The 18,212-nt window shown below is 41.5% G+C and overlaps 1 protein-coding gene across 1 annotated transcript in view; it reads left to right on the top strand.

The window, feature by feature from the left end:
* The window catches only part of SGPL1 (sphingosine-1-phosphate lyase 1), a 46,808-nt gene that overhangs the window by 3,094 nt on the left and 25,502 nt on the right, over positions 1–18,212 (top strand). The window contains exons 2-3 of the mRNA XM_088472228.1: positions 10,947–11,112; positions 17,965–18,032. Coding sequence (XP_088328354.1) covers positions 10,947–11,112; positions 17,965–18,032 — 234 coding nt within the window. The remainder of the gene's footprint in view (positions 1–10,946; positions 11,113–17,964; positions 18,033–18,212) is intronic.

Raw genomic sequence — 18,212 nt, 5'->3', positions numbered from 1 at the left:
TGGTGTGATTTGATAGTGTAAAGGCACACATGCAAGAGACTGCACGATTACGACATTGTATTCGTGCAGTCGTTTGTCTGTGATGTGCCTACACTGAATGAGCAGTCGTTCAGTGAAGGCACATCAATCATCTGCAAACATGTTGAACCTGACGATATCGTCAAGTTGTACAACATATTTGTACGATAATAGATGTCTAAACGACCAACTATTATTGAACAATCTAACGATATCATTACTGTTCAATCGCGCAATTTAATCGTCTAGTGGATGTGTGCCTTTAAGGTGTGTACACACTGGGCGATTTTACGATTACGACATCGTAATCGTGCAATCGTTCAGTAATCGTGCACTATACTGCCGGAAACAACCAGCGATGCATGCTCCCGCTGGTCATTCCCAACATTGTCCATAGTTTGAACATGCAGGCCAATCTGTCGATAACGACAGATTGGCCATGTTCAGGAATGAAGGATGGTGCCTACACTGAACGACATATCGTTCAGTGCAGGCACTACAGGGGAACAAGAACGACTGTGCGAATACGGTGTCGTAATCGTACTGTCTTTCCTGATTGCCCAGTGTGTGCAGTCTTAGACAACACGATTCTTAGTAAATCTGTGATTTCTATTCTCTTCGATTTTAACATATGTTGTTTGTTTCAATGGTGTAATTACATCTAATGCCGTTAAAAGTTGCAACCATATAATTTTTAAGCGTCACATTAAACGTGTTTAAAAGCGTTTTCAAACTGTTTAGTTAGTCATCCATTCGTGAACTCTGAGGCTAATTCAGCATTGCATGTAAGTGCCGTGTTGAAGGCATATTCCTGATTATCGGGAATCTTTGCATGCGCAGGACCCATTCTGCGATTGTGCAGAGCGGGTCCTGCGTGATCGCACACAGCCTCTGCTATTCCTCTGCCTGACAGTCTGTCCGACTCTCGTTAGCTGCTAAAACATACACACCGCCGCCGTATACTACCCCCCCCCCCTAGTTACGCCACTGACACTGAAGTGCCAAAAGTCATGGGATAGATATGTAGTATCATGTAGGAGCCCCTCTAGCCCGGCGAAGTGCAGCATCTTGACGTGGCATCGATTCCACAAGTGGACTGAGGACCTCTATAGAGATGTTGAGCCATGCCACGCCATTCGTCTGAGTGCTCCTCAAGCCAATTCTGGACAACTTGGGACCTGATGGAATATTCCATCTTTGTGGGGGTACATGAAGTTCATGAAGGGCTGCAAATGGTCATCAAGCAATACAATGTAGCGATTACCAGTCAATGACATGTTCAAGTGTACCCAACTATTATTGAACCACCACCAGCCTGCACGGTGCCTTGTTTACAACTGGGATCCATGGCATCATGGTGTCTGTGCCACACCCGAACCCTACCATCAGCCTGAAATAGCAGGAAATGTGACTCATTAGACCACACCATATGTGCCAGTCCTCAAGGGTCCAATTAGTGATGTCATGAGCCCAGGTGAGGCACTGTGTCCGGTGTTGTAGTGTTAACAGGAGCACTTTGTTGGGTCTTCTCCGCCCATATCCCATGGAAGCTAAAGAATGCTGCACTGACCTGCTGGGTATGCGTCTGGTACCTCCTGCATTGAATGTGGAAGTGATTTGCGCCAGTGTAGCTTGTTTGTTACCACTGACATTTCTGGCCAGACGCTGCTGGTCACAATCATTAAGCACGTGTGGTCGCCCACTGCGCTGTCCACGGTGGGTGGTGATGCCTTCTATGAGGTATTCCAGGTACACATGTGACAGTGGTTGAGGAATGTTGAATGACCGCACAACTTTGGAAATTAAATGTCCCATCTATTGCGTACCCACTATCATGCCTCGTTTGAACTACGATAATTCAAGTCGCCTTACCATGAGCAGCCTAGCCGGTGTTTAAACTAACTCCGGAGATGTACAACTGATGCAGTTCTGGGCCGTTCTAAGATTCCACAGTATGGTGACACCACCTACCATTACCTTTACATCCTGCTACTCCATGACTTTTGGCACTTTAGTGTACTTCAACCGTAATACACTGTGCACACTAACATATTGCTAGAGGCTCTTGTTGGAACAAAATAAGTATGTAATACACACTGTGCAAGTAAAAATTACATTGTATGAAACATTGTGATGTGCATGGCATGTATTGTACCCCCAGCTTCAACATTTTGTACCCACAGGGAGGGAGTTAACAACCATTGATATAGCAGTGCCACTTTACATTTATTAATATACACAGAATATGAACCAAGGCTGAATCAAATATCTCCTGGCTTACTCTAAGTTACTTTAGTGAATTAGCTAGACTAAGTCCTAACATTCAAAAAACTACCACTCCTTGGGAGCAATTCAGTTAGTGGCGTGGCCTTCATATACCCTACTGGAATGGCACATTAAGGACAGCAACACCGCTAGGTTTTTCTGCTCAACTTAGACCTGTACAGGAAAACTAACAATGTTTCCCATACCATAATGAGCAAATTTGTAAACATTTGTTTACAAAGTTGATCAAATATGTTAGACAGTGCATGGAGTCCAATGTTATCCAATTACTTCTTCTAAACATTAGTGCAGAGCTGGTTTAAGAACAGATGTGGCTATAGCCAACATATTGGTTTGGATGCCCTTTTGATCAAATTGGCTTAAGGTAATGTAGGTACCACAGTACTAGTACTCAATAAGCTCTTGGCAGGAGTCTTGGTTGCATAGTACAGGAACTGGTTGTGCATTGGTGTAATCATGGTGTCATTGGATGACCAGATGCACGGGGGCACTTGCCATTTTGTTAGATACCCCTACAACTAGAACTGCAAATGTTCTGTTTGTGGCTAAATCATCCACAAGACTGGTCATTTTCTGTCTAAACATAGCTTTGCGTTTTGTCTCCTTTACTTTTCTGTTATTATCTTGGGACTCATTTGGGAGTAAAGATTACTTGTACAAGGTTTCAAGTGGCCGATATGAGGCGGAGATCAGTACAACAGAGATAAGTGTCTATTTTCAAAGTTGTTTCTTCAGCACCCCCTTCAGTGGTATAAGTGTGCTGATAAAGTTGGGATATCTCTTCCATATCTGAACCTTAAACTTTGATCGATTTACTCTATGGATTAGTTTGTTGCTATCATGATTGGCATTGTTTCTACTGTCAGTGAGTTTATTGTGTAAAAACATTTTGAGAACCTCAACTGTTGCAAGAACATGTTAAGTTGTGTGTTAAAAGTGGAGAGTGCTGACAGAACTTGACGTATGTTTGTATTTTTTATTTAGTAGAACCTTTGTTCTGATCGCTCTTTTTAGTTATATATTGTTTATTATGTAGCCATCCGCAATATGACTTCCTCTCTTATTGTTGCTGCACAGACCGACACATCTGTACCCTCCACCTTCCCTAGATGAAAGCTGGAATTTTAAAATGCATAAACTTTTACTTCAAATGATTTTCAAACCAGCAAAAATCCTATATTTTAAGCAGAGAAACCAAAGCTGTATTTGCTTATGTAATTTTTAAGCTCTCATTCTTCCTAGAATCACTGGGGATGATTCTAAGTTAGATGGATCTCTGTAATGGGTGCAAATTTGCGAGGTTTTACATACATTGCATGGGCAGATCCGAATTTACACATTTTCGGGTATGTTTGTCCTATTCTGAGTTGTACTTTACTCATACTTGCATACACTCTGGAATGGCATGGATGCTTCCAAAACTCGGGTGGCAGTCCCGTCCACCCGGAAAGATGGGCAAATCACCCGGGGCTTTGGCCACCCGGCCACCTACTTCCCCAATGAAGTGGGTGGCATAAGCGGCTGGTGACGAGATTCACGTTGAATCGTGTCATGGTTGCTCTGCAGCTAATCTCAGCATTGCCCACCTCCGCCAAGCCCTGCCATTGCTTGTCTTGTGGGTGTAGCATTGGTGTGCATCAAAAGCTCTGTGCGAATCTGAGTCATGCATATGGGTTAGGGTAGACTGTTTCTGACCCCTTGCATCTAACATGAGGCTGGTACAAGTGCCGTAACTAATGACTGTTGCTACGGCTGACGTAAAATCATTGAGCAGCACAGCTTCCTGCTTGCAGATGCCCGAAACCTTGTGCTTCTACGTTCAATTGTTAGCAAATTTCAGTTAGGTACCGGTGCTCCTTGTGGCCATTACTGGTAATTGAATACCCGCCATCAGTTTCTTTGGCATCAGAGCAAGGGTTATGGTGGCTATAGAAGCATAGATCATGTATGCTGTTTTGAAGTTTGCTAAAATCTTATTTTTTGTGTCCACTCAAAATCCAAATCACTAAGATTGGTTAGACAGTAAAGCTGGGTGTACACTAGGCCGACCTATCTGATGATTGGTAAGTGTATACACACTTACCAATCATCTGCCCGATGTGCTGGGCTTGACAGCTCAACTGGGTGGGCATTTAAATTGCCCCCACCGGTTGAGCTGACAATCACCGCTGGGTCCCTACAGCATGTGTACAGGCGATCGGTGGGTTGCCAGTACACTGATATATCTTATAGATATATTGGCCATCTGCTGTACTGCACAGCAGATGGGATATGTCTGTAAACGACGACATTCAGGCATATCTGCTGTGTACACACTCTATAGATATATCGATCACTGTGTACCCAGCTTAAGTGTATGCCCAAATCAACTACTTACTGTATCTGGTTAATGGGCAGTTGGGTTAAATGGTCATTTCTCTCTATGGGCCGTATTCAATTAGCTGCGATACTATCGCACCCACGATAATAGCGCAGATTTTTTGGTGATATCGCATCGGCGATATTTTATCGCCGATTTTTCATGTAAAAATGGAGAACTTTTCTCCATTTTAAAAAAGGGGGAAACTGTGCAAAATCCTTATTTTTGTGTAAAAATGTGGCGATTTCTTACAGAACCCTTTGGACAGCCCCCCTAATGATACTTTAGCGGGAAAAAAATCATAAATTGCTTACTTTGGTGAAAAACGACCGCTGAAATTTCGGTCAAAATTTATGTTTTGTTTCTTAAAAAATGCATTTAATGTATTGGGGCTGGTATTTCGGAGGGACTTAAAGATGCGCCAAGTGTTTTAAACATTGCACGTGGCTGGCGCAGGCATTTTTTTAGCGGTTTGAAAAAAAACACCTGCAAAGCCAAGTGCGATGTTTAAAACACTTGGCGCATCCTTATGGGCCTCCGAAATACCAGACCCAATACGTTATACACATTTTTCACGAAAAAAAAATAAAAATTTGGACCAAAATTTCAGCGGTCGTTTTTTTCCAAAGTACGCAACTTGTTAGGGGGGCTGTCCAAAGGGTTCTGTAAGAAATCCCCACTTTTTACACAAAAATAGGGATTTTGCTATTTTTTTCGCCTGCCCTAGGCTGGAGAAAAGCAACTCCAGTTTTTAGGCGAAAAACAGCAGTTTTTCGCAGTCGGTGAAATCTGCTGATCGCGGCCGATATATTGACCGATCGGACAGCAGATCTGCAAACGACGGCGAAAGCGGATGATTTCGCCTCTAATTGAATACAGTCCTTAGTATGGATTGCTTCAGGATTCGGCATGTGTTTCAGTCGATCGCCCGTACACAGGGGCACCGAGGGGGTGGGGGGGAGCCGCAAGCGAATACTACTTACCCGGGACCGGCACAGCTCCCCATCCACAGCAGTCCAGCACACGCTGCTGTGTGCTGGGCTGCACTGAGAGACTGTCCGAGGCTGCTAAAGCAGCAGCTCAAGCAGTCTCCTATGCCAAAGGGGGGGAGCGATCACGCTAATCGCACCCCCCATTGGCTGTGGCCGCCTTCCACTATCAGGTCACGCCTCCTACCCGCCCCCCGGTTCCTCCCGACCCGCTGCAGCATGCAGATGATGGTCGTTCAGTGTGTATGGACGACCATCATCTGCAGATCACTCGATCTGCAGATATATCGCTATAGTGTGTACCCACCTTAAGGTACACACTTTACAGATATATCTTCAGATGATGACTGTTCAGTGTGTATGAACAACCATCATCTGTGTGTGTCTGCGGGTCCCGGCGACCAGGGGGCATGTTCTGGCAAGCGGGAGGGCAGTATGTCCTTCACCCCTTCACACGGCGGCCGCTGTGTACGGGCGGTCTGCAGACTGCCCGTACACACCTGCCGATGGACAGATGTGTCTGCAGACATATGTGCAGCACAGCCAATACGATATGTCGGTGAACGATTATGTTCACCGACATATCGCGGGTATGCACTGGCCGACGGGTAACAGATATATTGGCTGATCAATTGATGGGCCAATATATCTGTCAGTGTGTACCCAGCATAAAGCTGTATCCTATGCCTATATTTGGCAGTTGGGTTACTTGTAGTTTTGTGCCAAAGATAATGTCCGATTCAGATTTAATTTCCCAGTATATTTACAGGTGGTATTAGAAAAATAAATGGTGCTAACAGTTGTGTTTACAATCGGGAGACATGTAAGTTTGCAGAATCAATTTATCAACAATCATAGTTATCAGGGGCGTCTTAAGAGAGGAGGGGGCCTGTGTGCACTCCCCGTGCGGGGCCACCTCCTCTCTTCCCGGTGGCCGACAGCTGACTGATGCGGTTGGCCAGCCATCGGAGCATTAGTATACTCCGGGCACTAGAGTGTGCCTGGAGTCTACTGCGCAGAACGCGGGGAAAATGGCCGCAGCGGCCATTTTCCGGTGTTCTGAGCAGCGCTGACACCTGCCGCGGGACCACGGACGGGTAAGTTATAAATAATATGGGTGCAGGATGTGCGGTGCGGGGGCCCGTGTGCCCCGCACACGCTGCATCCATTATAGATACGCCACTGATGGTTATAATATAATTCCATAAAAAAAACCCATAAAAATGCATTGGCTTGCTATGATTACAGTAAATTCATAAATGCAAATGTTGAAAAGTCTTTAGACTTAATTAAACCTTAAAAAAACAGCTCTCTAATTCAAGTTGTGACATCATTCAAAGTCCCTCCACTAGTGTGCTTAATTATTTAGGCTACCCAGAGCTTTCATGCAAAAATAGATCTCTCATATGATAATGCTGTTTCGCAATTGAACCACAAAGTAATAATGCGACATGATGCTTTATGATCATGTTTAAAGTTATAATGCTGACGTGATTAAAATGCTTTAACCAACCTTACAACCGTGCCTCCAATCTGTCATTGACATATGACCGTTGACAAAAAGTATGTATTTTAGTCTACATTCTAGCACCCTGCACCTAATAATCAAAGCGAGCATTTAAACAAATAGATTTCTCTTTCATCGCAATATATCTGAAGGTTAGACCAATATGCAAATGTGTAATACAGGAAAAAGGATTGGCTGCATAGGCGGATTACTAGTGTTCATTCTAGCACCCTGCACCTGTCGCAACCTGTGCAGTTCCTCTTTCCTGCCTTGGGTGTCGCTCTCTGCTCTGCTGCTTCCAGCACACTCAGCTAATGCAACAAACCACTTAGATATAGACCAAAATGTGCTAGAAGCACCAGAGCAGAGAGCAACACCAGAGGCAGGAAAGAACTGCACTGGTTGCAACAGGTGCAGTGTGCTAGAATGAACACTAGTAATCATCCTATGCAGCTAATCCTTTTTCCTGTATTACACATTTGCCTATTGGTCTAATCTTCAGATAGATTGAGATGAAAGATAAATCTATTTGTTTAGATGCTCGCTTTGATTATTACGTTCTAGGCCTAAGCTCCAGCAATATAACCTGGTGTCCCATATTCACAAATTTATATAGGAAGCTACGTTGGTAATATCTTTGTCACCTCTGAATAATTGAAGCATCTGAGTGCTTCTGTGGCTGCCGTTGTACCTTTATTATGTCTTTTGTGTTGCTCGGAGAGACCATTTTCAGTAAGCGGTTTTGTACTCTATGTAAAAAGACTCTTTACTTGAGTATGTTAATTATTAAACTTCCTTTATTTAAGGACCACTGTACTTCATGACTCATTGTTACAGTAGAATTAATTAGCATTTTAAAAGAGTATACCTTTATATTATTGAAAAAACCCCAAGGCATTCAGCTGTTAAGCTAGGCACACATTAGGCGTTGTCTTTGAACATAGGGCCATAACTAGGGTAGTGTGACCAGTGCCATGGCACAGGGCACCGCAGGGCAGGGGGCGCTGTTTGTGCCTGTCAATTTTCCTGTTTATTATCATTCTCACTTGTAGCTTCCTCTTCCCTGGCCCTTCCACATGAGGCCATGGCCCTTTTTCAGGTGCACTATCTTATATAGTCAAACAGAGCAAGCACCAAAACACACATACCTAGGCGCCTGATCAGAATATGGAGATATCGATCTTAGTACCCAATCCACGCTGCAGCTTCTTAAGAGAGGTAATTGCCACACCTCTTAACAGTAAAAACAAAGAAAAGAGAATAATAAAAAACGCTGCTGATTGGAGACCTTCTGTCTTGATAATAATAAATACAGTTTAATATAACATACAAATGGTCATATATAAAACACATAAAATTAAAACACAAGACAATTTGCATAAATAACAATGCATAGGTATAAATACTTCTGGAATATCAGGTGGTTATATAAAGCAGCCGAGATAATTGCAAGCTGTCGACAACTCCATATATGTTGCTATGCTGTGGAAGTAAACCTATAAATACAATATAATAAATGAAACGGCTCCACACTTCACTATACATTTCTCTTGATTATATCCCAAAATGACACTTCAAGATTCCAAGTGTATTTTAATCCATACCAGTTTATTAGGTCAAGGACCAATTGAATAACTGTACTTTGTGTTCCCTGATGGTTGGAGAGGACCTGATTTATAAATATATGTGAGTACATGATCTCAAGTTTTAATGTCCATTTAATAGTTGGGAAATTTCTCATAGAGAGATAAAGATGCTCCCATTTCCCTTAATGGGATATATATATATTGAGCCAGGTACAAGTAGTCTCCGCTATCCTTCACCCATTTTGTAAACAGATATTGGCAAGAATCTTATTAATGCCCAGGTGATGGTGTTCACTGAGAGTTATCTTGATGTGGTTACTCACAGTGAAGTTGATCCATCAGAGCGCTCTGTTTTGGTGGATGATAGTGTGGAGCTGGAGCCTGTAACCGTTTCCCCGCCTTGTGGTACACCTCAGTGGCTTCCTCAGACACAAGGCGGGGAAACGCGTTACAGGCTCTAGCTCCACACTATCATCCACCAAAACAGAGTGCTCTGTTGGATCAACTTCACTGTGAGTAACCACATTTGTCCTGGAGTTCACGGAAATCTGGGTGACCATCGCATTGTTTGCTGATCATCTAATGTGTACCAACTTCATAGTTAAACCATCATTGATATAGTTATTATACTAGAGGTAAGGGGATTTTTTTTTGTAAGAACTGGAGACAATAAAAACAAAACCAAGCATGTACTCAAAGTATGAACCTTGCAGGTAGCAGCAATACAAACAGTGATGTCTTTGTTGCCTTCCTGTGCTTTTTATTGTTTTTGTATGATTTTTTTTTTCTTTTTTAATATCCTCATTTTGTATCTCCCTCCCTTGTATGAGTGAAGGGGTCATGGAAGAGGTGATAATTTCAAAGAATTGTTGAAGATCCCTGCCGTTATGTAAATTGTTTTAATATGTAATCATACCAGAAACACCAGTGCTGGTGGATTCTGCCCTAACATCTTATCAGGTAGCAGCGAGCGATGATGGGCATGGTGAATTCAATGCTGTTGTCCAAAAAACGAAGGCAAACTGTCTTCTACTGGAAGACCAGAAATTGGGGCGTATAGCAAATAAAATATTTTTTATCTATGATCCCTATATTCTATTTATAAGGCTTTCCTTATTTCCATACTGCTATATCTAGTGTATGGGGGAAAAGACTGATGCAATTCCGGTAGTAGTGAAACTCAAAGTGCCCATACATGTCATTTTGATCTTATTAACTGTAAATCCTAAAAAGACCACCAATATTTATCTGGATCCAGTCACAATCCCAACCACCGGCATCCCAATGGTCAGTACTGGGGTTAAGGTTAGGCACTAAGGGGGGAGGGGGAGGGTTAAGATACTGACCGATAAGTGTCGGTATCCCAACCCTGTAGGGATGCCGGCGTTTGGATTTTGACCGCTAGCATCACGTTTCCATCCCACATTTATGAACACCTCTTTGGGATCCACCCGATATTGGTCAGGACAGACTGTCAAATTGGTTAGCTGACAGTGTATGAGGCTTTGTTGGCGGTCCACCCAATGGGTCCAAACGCTGCACGGCCATATCATTCAGATTTTGCCCCCAAAAATTGGCCAAATTTACTTAAGCCGCATATCCACTATACGATTCGCTCTATGAGCGATATCATGTAGCGTGTCCCCGACAGTGGTGTGCTCAATGTCCTTAACGACATTGAGCACCCACACTGAACGATATATCGTTCACTGCTAGCACCGTCCCTCATCCCCGTACTTGCAGAACCTGACAATATCGTCAGGTTGCCCTGCTAGTACGGGCGAAGATCAACAATGTCAACGACCAGTGGGAGTGTGCATTGCTGGTCGCTGACGGCATATCCACTGGCCAATATAATGAACTATAGCTATATCGTTATTGTTCATTTTATCGGCTAGTGGATACGCGGCTTTACTTGGTAGGCCCGTCTGATACATAACTCATATTGCAAATGTTAAATACTGGAATACTTAATTGAGTTGGTCATGAGACACCTGGATATAAAGTATACCTCATCTTAGCAATTTAATTTATTTGATAATAAATAATAATGTGGTTAAGCTGGGATGGTAATCACTGAATATTTATATTGTAGCTTTCAGAAGTTGTAATAGTTCTTAATAAACCTATATAGCTTCAGTATATGTAGAGTTTGCCTTGAATTTGTTGGTTTACCATATAATTTTTTTTTCTTCCTGCAGGCAACTTTATTGGATTATAAGGCAATTGCTCTAAAGTATTTCCTTGATGCCAGAAACTTTGTAAATGAGGCCTGCAAAGAAATTGAGCCATGCCACCTAATCGCGCTGACATTTGTCTCCTCCCTTATATCTGTATGGATATATGACTTTATATTCCAACAGGAGAGTAAGTATTTATAATTGATTATTTTGCAGTAGTGTTCTTTATGTATTCATTATATGGATAGTGCAGCAAATAATAATAATTATTTTATTTATATAGCGCTTTTCTCCCATGGACTTAAAGTTTATATTATTATTTCTGTCATCACTGGGCAAAAAAAAAAATCTATATTCTACCATAGAACGTCAGAGGTGCTGAAAAATAGTGGGACAATGAAAAAAACAACGATGCAAAGCCACCGGTCCCTTGAGTATCCTTGCAACTTCACAAACTTCTTTTGAACTTAGGGATGAGAAGTTTCGAACTCATCTCTTAATTTATATAATGAGATGTTTATAGTTCCTCTTATGTTATAAAACATTGGTCGGATTCTCCATCAATGGGGTAGCACGACTGGTGTACGCTAATTGGTAGCGGCAATTGTTTACACTGCACATACAGTCAGGTGCATAAATATTGGGACATTGACAGTATTTTCATATTTTGGCCTCTATTCACCACCACAATGGCTTTGAAATGAAACAAACAAGATGTGCTTTAACTGCAGACATTCAGATTTAATTTGAGAGTAATTACATCCAAATCAGGTGAACGGTGTAGGAATTACAACGGTTTCTATATGTGCCTCCCACTTTTTAAGGAGCCAAAAGTAATGGGACAAACTAAACAATCCTAAATCTAACTTTCACTTTTTAATACTTTGTTGCAAATCCTTTGCAGGCAATTACAGCCTGAAGTCTGGAACGCATAGATATCACCAGACGCTGGGTTTCATCCCTGGTGATGCTCTGCCAGGCCTCTACTGCAAATGTCTTCAGTTCCTGCTTGTTCTTGGGACATTTTCCCTTCAGTTTTGTTTTCATCAAGTGAAATGCATGCTCAATCAGATTCAGGTCAGGGGATTGACTTGGCCATTGCATAACATTCCACTTTTTAGCCTTAAAAAATCTTTGGTTGCTTTTGCAGTATGTTTCGGGTCATTGTCCATCTGCACTGTGAAGCACCGTCCAATGAGTTCTGAAGTATTTGACTGAATATGAGCATATAGTATTGCCCGAAACACTTCAGAATTCATTCTGCTGCTTTTGTCAGCAGTCACATAATCAATAAATACAAGGGAACCAGTTCCATTGGCAGCCATACATGCCCACGCCATGACACTACCACCATCATGCTTCACTGATGAGGTGGTATGTTTTGGATCATGAGCGGTCCTTTCCTTCTCCACACTCTTCTCTTCCCATCACTCTGGTACAAGTTGATCTTTGTCTCATTTGTCCATAGGATGTTGTTCCAGAACTGTAATGGCTTTTTTAGATGTTGTTTGGCAAACTCTAATCTGGTCTTCCTGTTTTGTGGCTCACCAATGGTTTACATCTTGTGGTGAACCCTCTATATTCACTCTTGTGAAATCTTCTCTTGATTGTTGACTTTGACACATATACACCTACCTCCTGGAGAGTGTTCTTGATTTGGCCAACTGTTGTGAAGGGGTTTTTCTTCACCAGGGAAATAATTCTTCTGTCATGCACAGCAGTTGTTTTCCGTGGTCTTCCGGGTCTTTTGGTGTTGCTGAGCTCTCCGGTGCGTTCTTTCTTTTTAAGAATGTTCCAAACAGTTCATTTGGCCACACTTAATGTTTTTGCTATCTCTCTGATGGTTTTTTTTTTTTTTCCAGCCTAATGATGGCTTGCTTCACTGATAGTGACAGCTCTTTGGATCTCATATTGAGAGTCAACAGCAACTGATTCCAAATGCAAATGTCACACCTAGAATCAACTCCAGACCTTTTACCTGCTTAATTGATAATGAAATAACGAGAGAATAGCCCACACCCGTCCGTGAAATAGCTTTTGCGTTGATAGTCCCATTACTTTTGGCCCCTTAAAAAGTGGGAGGCACATATAGAAACCGTTGTAATTCCTACACCGTTCACCTGATGTGGATGTAATTACCCTCAAATTAAATCTGAAAGTCTGCAGTTAAAGCACATCTTGTTTGTTTCATTTCAAAGCCATTGTGGTGGTGAATAGAGGCCAAAATATGAAAATTCTGTCAATGTCCCACTATTTAAGCACCTGACTGATTGTACGTGAACTGAGTTTATACTTGTGCACTTCCAGAAGGGGTGCGGGGCCAGTTAGGGTGGAGGGATCCAAACATCACAACCACAACATCACAACCAGGACCTCCTTCCATAGGAAGGAGTGGAGCGCCTAGAACTATAACCATCTGAAGATAGTCAGTTCCAGCAATCCAGAGTTTGATGAATATGGGTCTGTGGACAAAAGGCTCTTTACCTAGGTTATGAATCCATGTGATACTTCCTTCTTTCAGAAGTAGGTGAAAAAAAAAAAATTACTACACACACTTTTTTATTTTATATAAATGATACAATATCACCAACACAAAACTTTTAAATGCCCTCTTAAGTTATAATGCAGCCTATTGCCCTATATGAATTTGTTGCCTGCCTACTGATATCACTTTCAGACATACGACCCAGGAATTTCCCTGCTCAGACCTGGGTTTTTCACCTCAGGAAAAACCCGGGTTTTTGCTTGAGACCCCTTTTCACACTACACCTGACACCCGAGAAATTCCAGGGTCAGACCTATTCACACTAAACCTGGGTCTGCCCTGGAACTTGGTGTGGATTGGTGTGGATTTAAAGGGGATACATATTTTTTTTTTTGTTCACAGTAATGACATAATATAAAAATTAGCATTTTTATAGTAAATACCACAAAGTTTGTTTATTTCCAATGTTTTTTTTTATTATTGAAAACCAATAAATGTTTACATTACAATATAAGAAAATTATGAATATAGCCTCTAGAAAGTTGTGGTCTATACAAAGACAAAATTTTCACATAAAAAAGTTAAGCAAAAAATAATACACACTTAAATTAGTTTGCACCCCAGTCATGTGGTCTTGGTGCCTGCAGTTAATATCATCAGCAGGTGCATGAAACAGCCAATGAGAAGGTTTTCTAAAAACCCAGGTCTAAAAACCTGGGTTGGATGCATTCACACTAGAGGCTACCTGGGTTGCACCCGGGAAAATCCCTGGAATAAAGCAGGGTCATGGACCCGGGACTTCGACCCGGGTCGTTTCTGTTCACACATAGCAAAAATCCGAGTTGATGCATGTTCACGACCAAAACCCAGGTTTTTGCTGTATGTCTGAAAGGGGTATTAGTCACTAAGGAACTCATTCATTATTCCTTATGGTAGGTGAAAACATTATTTTTTTGTGGTGCTTTTGTCACATAATTTAAAAAAAAAAGAAAAAAAGAGTGTTAAGTGATCATGTGACAAGTGTGATTTTATGCTGGGGAAATTAACACATTGTTTTAAATATTTTGTTGCACAATTGAATTTGCCATGTACTGAATAACCTGTATATTGCTCGCCATTGTATAGTGCATAATTATGTTGCTTATGACTAAAGCTGGTACACACTATATGATGTATTGGGCAATCATATAGTGAGTACTCCCAATTCTTCGTTTCATAAATTGTGTAGTCGCATCAACTCATCTGATGTGCTGTATGATGTGGTTCGCTAACATTAATACTGTAATGTTATATCGTGACGTTGTATTGTGCAGTGGGCATGATTCAGTTGTTGACGCTAAGGCATCAGCAGCTGCAATTTTGTACGCGGCTACACAGCTACCTGGAAATGTATTGAGGCACCCACTGGTGGACTCGCGATCCAAGCAACTGTGTATACAAATATGCAGCAGTGGTCACAGATCCTTCGATAATCCAACATCTAAGTAACCTTTATGGTCACGAAGAATAGCCGAATAAACAGATCCTGGCACCATATTTTCTGCATACGGGATCGCATATGTAGGCAGATACACACCCTGAAAATGGTCATAACACACCCGTGTTTTTGCCGCCATTCCGACAGCCCCTGTCTTTCAGTCACTTGCGAATAATTCCTCACTACAACTTTATTTGCATTTGAACACAATTCAGTCACTGCAGCTAAGACGCATGCGCAGTCCACTAATAATTACTCAACTGCGTGAATATCGAAATAGCGTCTACATCTGAATCACCCCCACTGTTTACACGGGCAGGATATATCGTTACATAGTATCGGCCTATGGCAAGTTCGCCAGATCGTCCAGCTTTAGATGTTTGCTTGACTGTTATGTTTTTATAAAAATGTGTCAGAATTAGTTGATATGAGGATTACCATATCACATGCTGTGTATTATAACGCTGTGTTTAGAATGCTCTTTATTGTTCAGTATATTTGTCACTAAAGGGGCCTATCCATTACCCGACTTTGTGAACAAATCCGGTTTTGGTCGCATTATTCACAGTCGTGTAATGGATAGCCGGCAAGGACCAGCGAAGCGCGTGCACGCTGGATCCTTGCCGACCCCAACTATCTACTGAGCATGCCCGTCAACCTGACAACGCTCGTCAGGTTCGGCATGTTCAGAGATAGGAGGTCGGGCTCCTTCACTGAATGACATTCAGTGAACGCCGTTCAGTGCGGTGCCTGCACCTCGGTGACCTGAAGGTCTGAGCGCTAGACGTTCAGACTTTCAGGTTGCCTAATGGATAGGCACCTTAAACTGTTCTTTGGATTGTAAATTGGTGAATGGAATGCTGTGTGTTTCATACTGGCAATTTAATTGTATACAGGTCATTAGAATGCTACTGTATACTCAGGGACATGCAGGCATACTCCTGAGATTTGATATAAAATGTATTAGAATAACTTATAAACATCTTCTTTGTTTATTGTAATCATTGTTATAGTTAACACTCACAAGCTTTGTGGAGCGCTCTGGCTCTGCAGAGAGATGAGGCAGCAGCATCTCAGCCTCGTTTCTTTATAGTCAGACACTGCTTGCAAAGCTGGGGGCGGGGCTACACCATGGTTAGTAGCTGCACAGAAAGGGAGCTAATAGATGCATGCCTCTGAGTATGGTGAGCCTTTAGCACTGATAGACACCTTGGATGTGTCATGTGACCAGGAAGTGCACTGCCAGCAGCAAGAGAAGACACAATGATGCAGGTGGGAGAGTAAGAATGAGTAGGGGTTGAGACAGGCTTCCAGCACTCAGACCCATCTCCATGTGTGCCTTTCGAGCTATTGATCTCACTGCATGTCACTGTGTACACTACAGATATTACTAAAATGGTTTCACTGCCACTAATGCGCTCTATACTGTATATAGGTCACGACAATAGTGTGTCTATTGTATAGAGGTCACTAGAATGTTGTGATATATGGTGTAGGGGGTGTCAAACTCGGGCCATCCAGCTGCAGTGGAACTACACATCCCGTCATGCCCTAACACAGTTTTAGCATGCCCTAATAGCAAATCTGTGGCAGTGCATGCTGGGATGTGTAGTTCCACTGCAGCTGGATGGCCCGAGTTTGACACAACTTGAACAGTCTCTGCTATATCAGATGAGGTTAGTAGATGATAAATTTGATTTATTGCTCTTTGATGTAACATATTTAATTGGCTGTATACACCACAACTACATCAGACACACACCAGCACGTTTTTGTCGGACTCCTTTTACTGTTGCACCAATTTGGTTGAACAGCCGGAGATACATGCTTGTGCTTGCCCTTTAAACTAAAGATTGCCAGCCAGTCCTTGAGTATGTTGCAGGTGCACAGACATTGATGCCCTGTGGTTCTCCATGATGTGTGCTGTGGTGTGGCAGTTAATGATCAACACAATTACATACCAGTACAGTAGTTCCTTTTTATTGCTACATCATACATTTATTGTGTTAACTACCTTTTTAGTGAATTTGGCCATGCCCTTTTTAAGTAGTTCTAGATTTGTATATAGAAGTTTTTACTATTGCTGATTATATACTGTACTTCAGTGTCTCAGATCGTCTAACATTTGTTTTAAAGTTTATGATTAAGAGTCACATTGCATGCCCAATTCAGTAGGGGATACATATGGATTGTCGATCTTCATACTGTTGACATCATATTGATGGAACAATTCTGACAGTTGTGATGCAATTTAAAGCATTGTAACAGTGTCTGCAATATAAATTTTAATATAATTGTAAAGTATTATGCTAGAATTCTGACACTGCTATAGTACTTTAAATTTACAACAGTGTCGTCCTTGTCCCATCGATATCCTTCTGTCGATATATTGACAACAAGCAGATCGACAATATATGGTGGAATAATTTGGTATATTTGCCCCACTTAAATTCCCATATGTGGCCAGTTTCAGGGACATTTTATAACTTTTGCAAAATGTAAGCTACATTTTATTTTCATTCTCTAAACACACATTCATATAAAACACTTGTTTCATTGAATGTCTTGTAAACTGATTCAGTAAATTGTATAGTTTATGTCCCACCAACTATGTATTATTGCTCCTCCATGTGTGACTTGTACTCTACATATTTGAGACTGCTTGTTTGTAACCAGTGTTATAGAAAGAAAAAAACTGACATCCCCTTTTCTCATTTCCCCCTTTCTTTTAAGAGACTGACAGAGAGCCGATTGCATGCAGTACCGCTTATATCACCGAGATAACAAATGGGACTAGCTCTTAACCAGCAAAAAAGCTGCCCTTTTTATTTTTGTGTTATAACTACTTGTAATCTGATTTCATTATTCCAGCTGGCAATATTCTATACAATAGTAACATTACAAGCCAAATGTAGATTTGTTTTCTTGAATTGAGCAGTCATCAAAAAAAAAAAAGTTTGCTATTTTACATTTTAAGGGATTATGATGATTATACAGTTGTCTGGAAATGCTTGTTTGTGTTGTGTGTTTTTTATATACATATAGGTTTTTAAAACATTTTTTTTGTTTGTTTCCAGGTCTCACATCGAGGTGTAAAAAACAGTTTTTCAGAATACTAAAGAGATTGCCATTTATTGGTTCAAAAGTAAGCATCGCAACCTGTGATTGGTCTAATCTGTTCTTTGCAAACATTCCTTGCATATAGAATATTGTGTACAAAGTACACCTCATAGCTAGGGTTACACAGTTAAGGTTATTTATAAGACTACAATGCAGCAAAACTGACTTGGAAGTGAAGAGCAACATTGCTATTTCACATCATCAA

This window comes from Taudactylus pleione, unplaced genomic scaffold (assembly GCF_031769625.1).
Source record: "Taudactylus pleione unplaced genomic scaffold, aTauple2 ptg000121l, whole genome shotgun sequence".
NCBI classification, from domain to species: Eukaryota; Metazoa; Chordata; class Amphibia; order Anura; family Myobatrachidae; genus Taudactylus; species Taudactylus pleione.
Note: the sequence above shows the minus strand (reverse complement) of the source record. Positions and strands in the feature narration are given on the sequence as shown.